The following is a 16,165-nucleotide window of genomic DNA, read 5'->3' on the forward strand; positions in this document are numbered from 1 at the left end:
ACGATGCCTCTTTACAGAAACGCAGTGTATATTTTCTAAGAACAAGGATGTTCTTACCTAAACACAGTTCAGTTAATCAAAATCAGGAAATTAGCATTTATACAATACCATTATCTAATCCATAGACCTTTTAAAAATTTCACCTATTGCAAGAATGGTAATGTTCTTTATAAGAGAATGTTTTCTGGTAAAGATTCAAACCAGTATCAGGTTAATTTATTTGGCACGTCTCTTTAGAGTCCTTTAATTTGGAACATTTCCTCATTCTTTGTCCTTTGTGATCTTTGCATTTGTGAAGATTTCAGGTTGGGTATTTCATAGAATGTCTCTCAATATGAGTGTCTGGTGTTGTGGCTTAAACAGTGTTGCCTTTTTGTCAGTTGATAAATCAGGAGACGCATGATGTCAGTGTATCCGTTTCCTGGTGATACTAACTTTGATCACTTAATTAAGGTGGTTTCTGCCAAGTTTCTTCCCAGTACAATTACTGTTTTTCTCTGTTATTAATTTATAGGGTGATACATTGAGACTATATAAATAGACTATTCTTCATCACTTTTCACTCTTTAATTTTATCATCCTTTATCATTCTTTATCAGCCAAAATTTGTTGTTAAACTGTGATGGCTACCTTATTGGAGATTTGTTAATGCCGTCCTTCCTTCAACATTTATTAGCTGAAATTTTATTAAAAGGACTTTTTTCTTATCACCACTTCCTTCCTTCCGTCCTTCATTCATTCATTCATTTTTGAATAAATTTAATACATAACATTGTGTGAATTTAAGGTGTATAACAAGCTACTTTGATACATTTATATATTGTAATGATTGGTGATGTAGTGATGTGTATATTATATTACATAATTATAGTATCATAATGTCTATATTCATTATACTGTGCATTAGGTCTATATGGCTTATTTAGTACTTATTTGTTTTTTCATGCCAGTGTGGTCTTAGAGATTCTTACTTTATTCTATAGGTTTTGTACTATTATTTTTCATTTTATGTTCAACCTTCCCAAGTTTGGCTAGCAGGAGCCCTTTCACACTGGCTTTTGTGGCCTTTGACATATCCCTATCATCATTTGAATACTTCCTGACTCTCTGGCTGAAGATATTTCAGATCTTCTTTACCTTCCCTGTTTAGTGCTGCAGTTGGCTACTTCAATGAGTCCTAGTTCCTTTTAGTGGGAAATGGTATTTTGAAATCAATATCCAGGCATTAGATGTGCTCATTGTTAATAGGAGCATCATTGCTTCTAGGCATTTTGAATGAACATTACTGGGATATGTGTGTATGTATATTTCATAAATATATTTCTCTGTGTGTGCTTCATAAGCGTATGTCTCCATGTGGTTAAAAACCCACAAATTTTAACTAATACCTCAAATTCCAACCCAGCACCCTTTTCATACTATTATCTCCCTGCTTCAAGAATGAGATTATCTAGTTTTGATTAGTCTCACTATGTTTACTTACTTGCTCAGTCCTGTAATACACAAAAAATGGCTTCAGAGTTGTTAACACATACTAATTAACTTCAGCTGAATATTTGCTTAAATAGTTTCCTGGGCCTTGTTCATGGGTCTGTTTATTATTCTTTCCTTTGTCATCACCACAGCACTCAATATCTGATAGAGTAAATCTCTTCACCTTATTCTTCAAGAGTATCTTGGTAGTTCTTGATCATCTTACCTATGAATTTTAGAATGAGCTTGTCAAGTCCTCAAAAAAAAAAAAGCTATTGGGGTTTTCATTGGGTTACATTGACTTTGTAAATCACTTAGAAGATAATTGACATCTTTACAGTAGAGTCCTCCAGTCTTTGAACATTGTACATCCCTCCGTTTTTTTTGAATGTTCATTAATGTCTTTCCAGAGAATTTGGTGACTTTTCTCCATAAATGTTTCCACGCTTTGTTAGATTTATTTCTCAGAATCATACTTTTTAGATTTCTAATTCTAGACCTACTGTTTATAATCTGTGTGACTTTGGGCAAATTGCTTAACTGCTCTCCACTTTTGTTTCTTCATATGTGAAATGAGCATAATAACAGTACTCACATGGTAGGCTTGTGATAAATATTAAATGTGCTAATGTACATAAAGAGTTTAGAATGGTGCCTGGAATAAATGCAGTGTAAGTTTCAGTGATCATTGTTATGTCACTGTTGCTGATACAGAAATGCAGTCTTGTTGTTTCTTGATTTTATATTTAGCAACCTTGATAAAAACATATTCCTTATTTCTTTTTCTAAGTTCTTATTTTCTTTTTCCCTACTTTAGGAAGATGCACTGAACTTCTAAAATTTATACAGAAATGGAAAAAGAAGCTATCTAGAATAGTCAAAGTAATTTAAAAGAATCTTTTTAAGTGCAAGACTTAATGTAAAGCTGCAGAAATCAAGCTAGTTTAGTAGTATAAAAAGAATAGATAATAGGGGCTCCTGGGTGGCTCAGTTGGTTAAGCAACTGCCTTTGGCTCAGGTCATGATCCTGGAGTCCTGGGATTGAGTCCCGCATCGGGCTCCCTCCTCAGCGGGGAGTCTGCTTCTCCCTCTGACCCTCTTCCCTCTCGTGCTCTCTATCTCTCATTCTCTCTCTCTCTCAAATAAATAAATAAAATCTTTAAAAAAAAAAAGGATAGACAATATAGATTTACATTAATGGAGCAGAATACAGAATGTAGAAATAGACCCATGCATATCTAATTTGTTGATTTTTCAACAAGGAAAATTCCATAGGGAAAGAAAATCTTTCAACACGTTTTTGGACAAGTAAATATTCATATTGGAAAAAAATAAGCATTTTTTCCATATCTTGTACCATACTGACAAATTGACTTGAAGTGGATCTATAGACCTATAATGTAAGATTTAAACCTGTACAACTTCTACAAGAAAAAATAGGAAAAAATCTTTGCAACTTGGGATAGACAAAGGTTTCTTAGAACACAAAAAACACAAACCAAAAAAAAATAATTTATGTATTGTTTATCAAACATTAAAAGTTTCAGTGCTTGTGATATATTCAAAGTGCTGAATAGGAAAAACCTACAGCAAAGAATACTCTACCTGGCAAAGCTATCCTTCAGAATAGAAGGAGAGATAGTTTCCCAGACAAACAAAAACTAAAGGAGTTCATGACCACTAAACCAGTCCTGCATGAAATATTAAAGGGGACTCGGGGTGCCTGGGTGGCTCAGTTGTTAAGCGTCTGCCTTCGGCTCAGGCTGGGATCGAGCCCCACATCGGGCTCCCTGCTCAGCGGGGAGATTGCTTCTCCCTCTCCCACTCCCCCTGCTTGGTTCCTGCTCTCGCTATCTCTCTCTCTGTCAAATGAATAAATAAAATCTTAAAAAAAAAATATTAAAGGGAACTCTGAGTGGAAAGGAAAGATCAAAAGTGATGGTATAAAGGTAGGAAACACAAAAGCAGTAAAAATGAATATTTCTGTAAAAAATCAGTCAAGGAAATCACACACATAAAAGGATGTAATATAATAACATATATAAAACATGGGGAGGAGAACTTGACCAGTTGTCAACTTAATATATACTGCTATGCAGGAGAAGTGGTATACAAACCTAATGGTAACAGTATATCAAAAACCACTAATAAACATGCAAAGAATAAAGAGAAAGAAATCCAAATATATCACTAAAGAAAATGAGCAAAACATGAAAGAGAAGGACAAAGGATCAGAGAAAATCTTCAGAAACATCCACAAAACAAGTAATAAAATGGCAATAAACACAGATCAGTAATTACTTTGAATGTAAATGGAGTAAATGCTCCAATCATAACACATAGGGTGACAGAATGGATTTAAAAACAAGACCCATCTATATACTGCCTACAGGAGACTCATTTTATACCTAAGCACACATGCAGATTGAAAGTAAAGGGAAGGAGAAACATCTTTCATGCAAATGGTTGTCAAAAGAAAGCCAGAGTAGCAATACTTGTATCACACAAAATAGACTTTAAAACAAGGAGTATAACAAGAGACCAAAAAAAAGGAATCTAGAAAGTTTAAAAGGGGACAGTCCAACAAGAAGATATAAAAATTATAAATATTTATGCACCCAGCATAGAGGGACCCAAATACATAAAATAATAAACATGAAGGAACTAATCGATAGTAATACAATAATAGTAGAGGACTTTAACACCCCACTTACACCAATAGACCAATCATCTAAACAGAGAACAAGGAAATATAGTGGGTTTGTAGGACACAGTGAAACAGATGACTTTAACAGATATATTCAGAATATTCCATCCTGAAGCAGCAGAATACACATTCTTTTCGAGTACACATGGAACATTCTCCAGGATAGACCACATATTAGCCCACAAAACAACAAATTCAAGATCTAAATCATACTTTGCATGTGGTATGATTGTGCACATACCTACAATGCTACAAAACAATAAGTCAACCACAAGAAAAAATCTGGAAAGATCATAAATACATGGAGGTTAAATAACATGCTAGTAAACAATGGGTCAACCAGGAAATAAAAGAAATTTAAAAAGTACATGGAAACATGATAATGAAAACACAACAGTCCAAAACCTGTGGGATGCAGCCAAAGTGGTTCTAAGAGGGAAGTAATGCAGGCCTACCTGAAGAAGCAAGAAAATTTTCACATAAACAACCTAAGCTTACACCTAAAGGAGCTAGAAAAGGACAACAAACAAAACCTAAAACCAGCAGAAGGAAGGAAATAATAAAGATGAGGGCAGAAAAAATGATATAGAAACTAAAAAAGTAGAACAGATCAATGAAACCAGGAGCTGGTTCTTTAAAAAAAATCAATAAAATTGATACACCTTTAGCCAGATTTGTTAAGAAAAAAGAAAGGACTCAAGATCACAAATGAGAGAGAAGAAATAACCAACACCAAAGAAATACAATTATAGGAGAATATTATGAAAAACTATATGCCAACAAATTGGACAACCTAGAAGAAATGGATAAATGCTTAGAAACATAAAATGTCAAAACTGAAACAGGAAGAAATAGAAAATTTGAGCAGACTGATAACCAGCCAAGGAACTGAATCAGTAATCAAAAAACTTGCAACAAACAAAAGTCCAAGACCAGATGGCTTCACGGGTAATTTCTACTAAACATTTAAAAAAAGCGTTAATACCTGTTTTTCTCAAACTATTACAAAAAATAGAAGAGGAAGGAAAACCTCTATTCATTTTATGAGGCCAGCATCATTCTGATACCAAAACTAGATAAAGACACCACTAAAAAGGAGATCTACAGGCCAATATCCCTGATGAACATGGATGTAAAAATCTTCAGTAAAATACTAGAGGCACCTGGGTAGCTCAGCTGGTTAAGTGTCCAACTCTTGACTTCAGCCCAGGTCATGATCTCAGACTTGTGAGATCAAGCCTTGCATCAGGCTCCTTGGTCAGCATGGAGTCTGCTTGGGATCCTCTGCCCCTTCCGCTTGTGCACATTTGTGTGCGCACGCACGCGCGCTCTCTCTCTCTCAAATAATAAGTCTTTTTAAAAAAATCCTCAGTAGGGGCACCTGGGTGGCCCAGTAGGTTAAGTGTCTGCTTAATTATTACCTGAAAGTAATATTACACTATATGTTAACTAACTGGAATTAAAATAGAAACTTAAAAGTTTCGGTGCTTGAAAGATCAAGAAAATCAAAAGCAGGCTACAGACTTGAAGAAAAACCTTTGCAACACGTATATCAGACAAATTAGTTAGATCAAGTTATATGAAGACCACTTATAGCTCAATAGTAATACACTAAAAAAGTGCACAGATTTGAAGAGATACTTTACAAAAGATGGTGTATGAAGGACAACAAGCACGTGAAAAGATGCTCAAAATCTCTAGTCATCAGGGAAATGGAAATTAAAGTCACTATAAGATAGTACTGCATGCCCATTAGAATAGCTACATTTTACAAAGTTTACTGAGGATGTGGACCATCTTTCACTGCGTACTATATAAAATTTAGCTATGTCACTTTGGAAGAGAGTTGGGCAATTTCTTTAAAACTTAAATGTGAGCCTACACTGTGAGCCAGTCATTCTGCCTGATCATTTGCCCAAGGGGAATCAAAGTTCATGTCCACACAGATATTTGTGCAGAAATGTTCATAGCAATTTTATTTATGATGACTGAAATCTAGAAATACTCTGTTATAGGTGAATGGATAAAGTATAGTTTATCCACGTGATGAAATACTATTTAAATACAGAGGAATAAATCAGTAAGGAAAATAGGATTATATTGAATGAGGGAAGCCAACAAAACATTTTTCTGAATTAAAGAAACCAGATTTTTTAAAGACCATCTATAGTATGATTCTGTTTATGTGTAATTCTGAAAAATGCAAATTAATCTAGTGACAGAAAGCAGATCAGTGGTTGCCTGGGGACAGGGTTTGGAGAGAGATGGATTGCAAAGGGACACAAATTTTTGAAATGATGAAATATTATCTAGGTTGTGATGATAGTTTCACATGTTTTAAATATATGTCAAAACTTAAAGACCCCACTGAAAAGGAGAATTATAGACCAATATCCCTGATGAACGTGGATGCAAAAATTCTTAACCAAGATACTAGTAATAAGATCCAGCAGTACATTAAAAGGATTATTGACCACGACCAAGTGGGATTTATTTCTGGGCCACAAGGGTGGTTCAACATCCGCAAACTAATCAATGTTATACACCACATTAATAAAGGAAAGGACAGGGGTGCCTGGGTGGCTCAGTCGTTAAGCGTCTGCCTTCGGCTCAGGTCATGATCCCAGGGTCCTGGGGTCGTGCCCAGCATCGGGCTCCCTGCTCAGTGGGAAGCCCGCTTCTCCCTCTCCCACTCCCCCTGCTTGTGTTCCTCTCTTGCTGTGTCTCTCTCTGTCAAATAAATAAATAAAATCTTTTTAAAAAATTTTAAAAAATAAGGGTGCCTGGGTGGCTCAGTCAGTTTAGCGGCTGCCTTCGGCTCAGGTCATGATCTCAGGGTCCTGGGATCCAGCCCCACATCCGGCTCCTTGCTTAGCGGAGAGCGTGCTTCTCCCTCTCCTCTCCCTGCCACTCTGCCTACTTGTGCTCTCTCTCTGTCGAGTAAATAAATAAAATCTTTAAAAAAATAATAAAATAAAGGAAAGGACAAGAACCATATGATCCTCTCAATAGATGCAGAAAAAGCATTTGACAAAATAGAGCATGTTTCTTGATAAAAACTCTCTCTGCCATGTAGGAATAGAAGGAACATACCTCAATATCATAAAAGCCATATATGAAAGACCCACAGCAAATACAATCCTCAGTGGGAAGAACAGAGAGCTTTTCCCCTAAGGTCAGGAAGAGGACAGGGATGTCCATTCTCACTACAGTTGTTCAGCTTGGTAGTGGAAGTCCTGGCCTCAGCAGTCAGACAACAAAAAGAAAAGGCATCCAAATGGCAAGAAGAAATCAGACTTTCACTCTTCACAGATGACATAATATTCTAGAAAATCCAGAAGACGCCACACACACAAAAATGGCTAGAACTGATAGAGGAATTCAGCAAAGTCGCAGGATAGCAAATGAATGCCCAGAAGTCAGTTGCATTTCTATACACTAACAATGAAGCAGAAGGAGGAGAAATAAAGGAATTGATTCCATTTACAATTGCATGAAAAACCATAAGATACCTAGGAATAAACCTAACCAAAGAGGCAAAGGACTGTACTCAGAAAACTATAGAATGCTCGTGAAAGAAATTGAGGAAGACACAAAGAAACGGAAAAACATTCCATGCTCACAGATTGGAAGAACAGATATTGTTAAAATGCCTATGGTACCCAAAGCAATCTACACATTAAATGTAATCCCTATCAAAATACCATCAACATTTTTCACAGAGCTGGAACAAACAACCCTAAAGTTTGTATGGAACCAGAAAAGATCCCGAATAGTCAAAGAAATGTTGACAGAGAAAACCAAAGCTGGAGGCTTCACAATCCCAGACATAAAGCTCTGTTACAGAGCTGTAATCATCAAGACAGTATGGTACTGGCACAAAAACAGACACATAGATCAATGGCTCAGAATAGAGAACCCAGAAATGGACCCTCAAGTTAATGGTCAACTGATCTTTGACAAAGCAGGAAAGAACATTCAGTGGAAAAAAAGACAGTCTTTTCAACAAATGATGTTGGGAAAATTGGACAGCCACATGCAGAAAAATGAAACTGTACCATTTTCTTACAACATATACAAAAAATAGATTCAAAATGGATGAAAAACCTAAATGTGAGATAGGAATCCATCAAAATCCTAGAGAAGAACACAGCAACCTCTGGCCTCAGCCACAGCAACTTCTTGCTAGACACAACTCCAAAGGCAAGGGAAGCAAGGGTAAAAATGAACTATTGGGACTTCCTCAAGATAAAAAGCTTTTGCACAGCAAAGGAAACAGTCAACAAAACCAAAAGACAACCAATAGAATGGGAGAAGATAATAGCAAATGATGTATCAGATAAAGGGCTAGTATTCAAAATCTATAAAGAACTTACAAAACTCAACACCTAAAAAGCAAAAAATCCAGTCAAGAAATGGGCAGAAGTCACGAACGTTTCTCCAAAGAAGACATACAGATGGCTATCAGACACATGAAAAAATGCTCCATATCACTCAGCATCAGGGAAATACAAATCAAAAACCACAGTGAGATACCACCTCATACTAGTCAGAATGGCTAAAATTAACAAATCAGGAAACAGATGTTGGGCGAGGATGCGGAGAAAGGGGAACCCTCTTACACTATTGTTGGGAATGCAAACTGGTGCAGCCACTCTGGAAAACAGTATGGAGGTTTCTTAGAAAGTTAAAAATAGAACTGCCCTACCACCAGCAGTTGCACTACTAGGTATTTATCCAAAGGATACAAAGAATGATTCGAAGGGGCACATGCACCCATTTTTTATAGCAGCAATGTCCGCAATAGCCAGACTCTGGAAAGAGCCCAGATGTCTATCGACAGATGAATAGATAAAGAAAAGGTGGGATATATACACAATGAAATATTACTCAGCTATCAAAAAGAATGAAATCTTTGCATTTGCAACGACATGGATGGAACTAGAGAGTATTATGCTAAGCGAAATAAGTCAGAGAAAGACAAATACCATAGGATTTTACTTATGTGTAGAATTTAAGAAACAACAGAAAAGGGCACCTGGGTGGCTCAGTTGGTTAAGCATCTACCTTCAGCTCAGGTCATGATCTCAGGGTCCTAGGCTCAAGCCCTGCCTCGGACTCCCTGCTCAGCGGGGAGTCTGCTTTTCCCCTCCCTCTGTACTACCCCCCACTTGTGTGCTGACTCTCTCTCTCTCTCTCTCTCAAATAAATAAATCTTTAAAAATTAAGAGAAACAAAACAGATGAACTTACGGGAGGGGAAAAAATAAGATAAAAACAGAGAGGGAGGCAAGCCATAAGAGACTCTTAACTACAGGAAACAAACTGAGGGTTGCTAGAGGGGGAGGGGGTTGAGGAGATGGTGTAATTGGGTGACGGGCATTAAGTAGGGCACTTGATGTAATGAGCACTGGATATTATATGCAACTGATGAATCACTAAATTCTACCCCTGAAACTAATAATACAGTATATGTTAACTAAATTGAATTTAAATAAAATTTTAAAAATAAATATGTCAAAACTTCACAAAATAACTTTTATGTATGTACAATTTATTTGGTTGTAAATTAGAAAAGTGAGTCCTATCAATTTCAGTCTAGTGCTGACTGAAAACCCTCTACAATTTCCTATTTCTTTCAGAGTAATTGCTCACATCCTTACTTTGGATTACAAGGCCCTCTACTATCCACCCCAACTTTACTTTTTGAATATCTTCTTTGATGCCCATCCCCACCCCCCCCCCCACTCTCTTTCTGCTTACCAAACTGACAGTCCCTCTAGTATATAAAACATGTTAAGTATGTTCCTACCTCTGGATTATCCAGTGCGTATTGCCCTCTGCCTGGAGTACTTTTCTTTCAGATATCCTCTATTTTCTTCATGCTGCCTTTGACCTACCCTGACCAGCCCTCCCTCAGTACTCCTGATTTTTCCTGTTCTATTTTCTATAGTATTTGTCACCTTCTTACCTACAGTTATTTACCGTATTTATTTATTTTGTTTTCATCACTAGAATTAAGCTTCAGCAGGGTAGAGATTTTGTCTTCTATTTGGTTTACAATAGGCATTCATGAATATTTGTTAAATTAGGGGCACCTGGGTGGCTCAGTCGGTTAAACATCCGACCCTTGGTTTCAACTCAGGTCATGATTGTGGATCGAGCTCTGCGCTCAGTGGAGAGTCTGTTTCTCTCTCTTCGCCCCTCCACTCACCCCACTTGGGCTGTCTCTCTTATTAAAATAAATAAATCTTTTTAAAAAATATTTGTTAAATTAATGTTTGTTTATTATGCTGTTTTTCCTGCTGTTTTGAACTTTAATACTGTTTTGTATTTTCACCTAGGATTTTTTTAAAGATTTTATTTATTTATTTGAGAGAGAGAATTAGTGGGGGGTCGGGGGGAGACGCAGACTCCCCACTGAGCACGGAGCCGGATGCAGAGCTCAGTCCCAGGACCCTGGGATCACACCTGAGCCGAAGGCAGACGCTCAACCGACTGAGCCACCCAGGTGCCCTTCATCTAGGATTTTTAACTTTCATACTTATTTTATTAAAATCTAAAGTTAACTGATACTGTCCCCTTTCCTTACATAATATAAGAACTTTACGGCACTTTAACTCCTTTTACCCTCTTTTACCTTCTCCTAACTCATGATATTATTGTTATGTTTCAAAAATTTTTATTTTAATCTGACAGTTTGTTAGTATTGTATTATGTAATAAATGTTCACTTAGATCAAGCCATACATGACTGTAGACTTTTTATTTCCTTCGTACAACTCAGATATGCTGGGGCGCCTGGGTGGCTCAGTTTAGTGTCTGCCTTTGGCTCAGATCATGATCCAAGGGTCCTGGGATTGAGCCCCACATCGGTCTCCCTGCTCAGCGGGAAGCCTGATTCTCCCTCTCCCACTCCCCCTGCTTATGTTTCCTCTCTCACTGTGTCTCTGTCAAATAAATAAATAAAATCTTTAAAAAAAACCCAAAAAACAAAAAAACAACTCAGATATGCCATCTGGGTTCACTTACCTTCTGCCTAAAGGATATCCTTTAGTATTCACTTAGGGAAGTCCATGGTAGCATATTTGAAGTTTTCATTTGTTCAAAAATGTCTTTATCTTGTTGTCAGTTTTATTTTACTTTATTTTTTAAAGTTATTTTTTAGTAATCTCTGCAGCCAATGTGGGGTTCAAACTCACAACCCTGAGATCAAGAATCACATGCTCTCCTGTGTGAGCCAACCAGGCACCCCTGCTATCAGCTTTCAAAGATATTTTTCCTACCATAGAGTTCTAGAGATTTCGAGATATAAAATATATATCTAGGTATATTTATTGTTCTTTTCATTCAGTGTATTAAATCATTTGATGATGTCTGGTTTTCATTTTTGCTCTTAGAAAGTCAGCTGAATCAACCTAACTACTGCTAGATATTTTCTTCATCTTTGATGTCTTGTTCAATGTGAAGTGTCTGTTTAAGGATTTATTTACTCTGGTTGGAGCTTCCTTGGGCTTCTTGATTTGATGGATTGTTGCCTTTTATTGGTTCTAGAAATTGTCTTTTCATGTAATTTCCCTTCTCACTGCTTTCTTTTCTTACTTTGTAGAACTTTGATTTGACCTGTTATACCCTCTTACTCTATTTTGAGTGTCTCAAATTTTTTTTCATATTTACTATTTCTTTACCTCTCTAAGCTGCATTCTGAATAATTCCTTAGGGCCTAACTGATTTCACAAATGGTCTCTAATCTGTTGTTAATCTAATCTGTTGTTAAATTTGTCCAGTAATTTAGAGTTTAATAATTGTGTTTTTCATTTCTAGAAATTTTATTTTGTTTTTTTTTTTAAGTGTCTCCTGCCCTAAGATATTTTTTGGCATATCTTTTATTTCTTCAAGTGTACTATTTAAAATCTTCATTTAGGGGTGCCTGGGTGCCTTAGTCCTTAAGCGTCTGCCTTCGGCTCAGGTCATGGTCCCAGGGTCCTGGGATCGAGCCCCGCATCGGGCTCCCTGCTCTGCTGGAAGCCTGCTTCTCCCTCTGACCCTCCCCCTGCTTGTGTCCCTTTCTCGCTGTGTCTCTCTCTGTCAAATAAATAAAATCTTTAAAAAAAAATAATAAAATAAAATCTTCATCTGATAATTCATAGCATTGTGATTTGTATCTCTATTAGATTTTTTCTTTTCTTTCTTTCTTTCTTTTTCTTTCTTTCTTTCTTTCTTCCTTTCTTCTGTTCTTTCCTTTCTTTCCTTTCTTTCCTTTCCTTTCTTTCTTTCTTTCTTTCTCTCATTTTACTTAGAGAATTAATTACATGAGTTCTTTGAGGCTTGGGATCGTGGTATGCTCCTCCAGAGAGAATTTGTCTGAAACATTAAAGGTTCTGTGTTTGGGACCATTTCAGTCTAAATCCACAACTTTATTAATTTTATTTTGGACTCCTAAGAAATACAAATTTGAGCTGCAAATTGGCAGAGCTTGCTTTTGGTTAGAACTTTTCAGAAACTTTTTTGTCCTTTCTTTGCTAGATGCAAAGGTACCTTTTCTTGCAGTCTTCTCTGAGGGTGAGATGGGTAGGTTATTTAGGCATACACTTTTAGATCAATGCCATAAAGGTCACCTATGGACTTTCTTCCTGGGCCAGTCCTTGAATTTGCATCTTGTCTACTACCCCATGAGGTTGGCAAAACCAAAGCCAGCTTACTTCAAAATTTTTCATTATTTTTCTAAAACCTGCTAGTCTTCTGCCTCACAACCTTGCAGTCCCCCTATAGCCATCTCTATTAGTTTTTTTGTGTTTTAAAAATAGCTCCTTGGGGTGCCTGGGTGGCTCGGTCGGTTAGGCGTCTGCCTTCGGCTCAGGGCATGATCTCAGTGTCCTGGGATAGAGCCTGCATCGGGCTCCCTGCTTAGCGGGGAGTCTGCTTCTCCCTCTGCGTCTCTCTATCTCTCTCTCTGTCAAATGAATAAATAAAATCTTTAAAAAAAAAAAAGATACCTTCTTGCCCTCCCCGCCCATCTCAGTGGTTTACAGCAATTAACATTTATTTCATTCACACTGCTGACATTTATGCAGCTGTGAATCCGTTCTTGCAGCAGCCTTTCACGTGTATTTCACGTGTATCCAGGGCTCAGGCTGAAATTGTCACCCTATTTGAGAAGTGACATTCTTGCAGCAGAGAGTAAAAAAGGAGAGCTGATGTAAACCCATAGTGCCTCTTGCAGCTTCTGTATAGAGAGGTGGTATATGTCATATCTGTTTGTGTACTCATATGATTAAGTGCAGTGGGAATTGCATAAAAATGTGTGGCACTGGGGGCGCCTGGGTGGCTCAGTCGGTTAGGCATCCAGCTGTTGATTTCGACTTAGGTCATAATCTCAGGGCCGTGAGCTCCACGCTGCGGGTGTAGCCTGCTTAGGATTTTCTCTCCCTCTCTCTTTCTCTTTAAAAAAAAAAAAAAGTGTGGTACTGCAAGTCATAGTACTAGCCAGAGTATATGATGGGAGGGACAAGTAAATACTTGTCAACAGTAATACAATCTGCTCTATCTCTCGTGTTTAACTTTCTGGCGCAAATTTTTGGAATTACTCGTATACATATTGAAGTTTCTTTGTGAAGTCTTCCTTTATGCCTTAAATATAGTTATTTCTGTTTTATCTGTGATCTTGAACGTACTTGAATGTAAGTTTATCAGGGACATATTCTTGTCTGCTTTGTTCAGTGCTTCCTCCGCACTAGAAAAATGCTTGACTCACAATGTGTTTTCAGTAAATGTTACGTTTCCCTTCTTATTTCATCACTTATTCTGTCACGTATCTAATTTTTTCTATCTTCATTCATTGTCAGTTCTCCTTGCTAGCTCTATTCCTGATGTCTCTTAATGACTATATATTTTCTTTAATTATTTTAATAAATCACAACTATGTATTTAACAAATTCTGTTAACTTTTTAATGAAGAGAATAAACTTTTTGAGCTTTTAATTCCTCTGGAGAATATAGCCTACATATTTCTTCCCATAAAATGCTTATCACCCTCTCATTAAAAAGAGAAAAACAGGGTACCTGGGTGGCTCAGTCGTTGAGCATCTGCCTCCAGCTCAGGTCATGGTCCCAGGGTCCTGGAATCGAGCCCCGCGTCGGGCTCCCTGCTCAGTAAGGAGCCTGCTTCTCCCTCTCCCACTCCCCCTGCTTGTGTTTCCTTTCTCACTGTGTCTCTCTCTGTCAAATTAAATAAATAAAATATTTTAAAAGAGAGAGAGAAAAACAACCCTCCCCTTTACTCTTAAAATCTGACTTCTCACTATTGCTCTAAAATTTCTTTACTTTTTGCATTTCTCATTCTCTTTGACTTCTATTGAGCCCCTACCCCCTTAAACGCTGTTCCTCTAGATCCTGAGGAGTTATAATTCACTGTTCTGTTTTTTCTTTCTAAGGCTCTTCTCTTTTCCTAGAATGTTCTTCCTTCCTCTACCTCTTAAGTGTACTAATACTCCCAGGTTCTATTTTTAACTCTCTCCATTTTTTTGTCTTCTATTGTATGTGTGTGTTTTTTAGAGAGGGTACATGTGCGAGCGGGAGGAGGGGAGCAGGGAGGAGGAGCAGAGGGAGAGGGCAAGAGAGAATCTTAAGTATTCATGTCCAGCATGTGGGGCTGGATCTCATGACTCTGAGATCTTGACCTGAGCTGAAATCACGAGTCGGACCCTTAACTGACTGAACCACCCAGGCGCCCTGTCTTCTGTCATTTTTAGTGGAACTCTCATTCATATAGTTTTCACATTTATTTCTACATAGATGATTTACAAATCTGTGTCTTAAAACTAGTTTTTCTGAGTTTGCCTTATTTCCACTGTGTCTTACCATCATCTCAACCTTGACATGTCCAAAACCAAATTGTTTCCTACTAGTATTGATTCCTCCCCTTGGAACTAACTCCTGTTTTTGTTGCTGGTGCATAGTCACCAGGCTTCTGAAAGGAAAGGGAAGAATACCAGCATTTGTTTAGCATCTGGGATACACTAAGCACTGTGCCTTTTGATTACATAATGTCTAGCTTAGGTTCTATCTCCTGAGAAACCTCCAAACAATCACGGTGGATCCTCTGTGATCCCTTCTTAGACCACTTACAGTACATTTGTGTTTAAACCACTAGATCCTCAGTATATGAATCTCCTATAATTCATACTTTTAGTTTGTAAGCCTTTCAAAAACAAAGATTATTTTTAGAAGAAAAAGTTTTTTTTTTTTACTATTTTTTTAACAATGTATTATTTGTTTCAGGGGTATAGGTCTGTGATTCATCAGTCTTACACAGTTCGCAGCGCTCACCGTAGCACATACCCTCCCCAATATCCATCACCAAGCCACCCCATCCCTCCCACCCCCTCCACTCCAGCAACCCTCAGTTTGTTTCTTATTTCTTTTCATCAAAGCAGTACTCTCTAGGTACAGTACATTTTAATAAGTATTTGACTGTTTTCACAGAGAAACAGTGCTCTCAATAAGGGCATGAATCTCAACCTCAGTAACAAAACTAAATAAATGAAAATGAAATAACTGATAACACAAAGCTAAGTAACAGCTAAGCTGGACTCTTGAACCTTGCACCCAGTTGAAAGGGGTTAGCATCTAGAAGGGGCAGAAGCTCTTTACTTATACATTAAGGATCACCTGTTCACCTGTTGAAAAAATCTTAACTCCGTAACAATATCTCTTTATCAATAATATACCATCATAAAGCTTTTTTATATTGCTTTGATAACCATATTTATAGAGGTAGAATTATTTACTTTAGCTTCTCTTCCCCATTAGGTGCACCAGGTATAATTTCTTCACCCTATGCAGGGGCTGCTGGATTTGCCCCAGCCATTGGATTTCATCAAGCTACAGGTGATTGTTTTTTAAAGTTGAATTTGAAATGGTTTTATAATGATGTGTATGTTCTAGGAACTTATCAAGATGAAAAATAGCACCATAGTTGAAGGATT

The 16,165-nt window shown here is 37.3% G+C and overlaps 1 protein-coding gene across 11 annotated transcripts in view; it reads left to right on the forward strand.

Moving 5' to 3' along the window:
* PTBP3 (polypyrimidine tract binding protein 3) overlaps positions 1–16,165 on the forward strand; it is a 124,162-nt gene that overhangs the window by 92,015 nt on the left and 15,982 nt on the right. For all 11 annotated transcript variants that reach the window (XM_027614598.2, XM_027614599.2, XM_027614600.2 and 8 more), the window contains one exon: positions 15,990–16,067. In XM_027614598.2, the coding sequence (XP_027470399.1) occupies positions 15,990–16,067 (78 nt within the window). The remainder of the gene's footprint in view (positions 1–15,989; positions 16,068–16,165) is intronic.

The sequence above is a fragment of the Zalophus californianus genome, chromosome 13 (assembly GCF_009762305.2).
Source record: "Zalophus californianus isolate mZalCal1 chromosome 13, mZalCal1.pri.v2, whole genome shotgun sequence".
Taxonomy (NCBI): Eukaryota; Metazoa; Chordata; class Mammalia; order Carnivora; family Otariidae; genus Zalophus; species Zalophus californianus.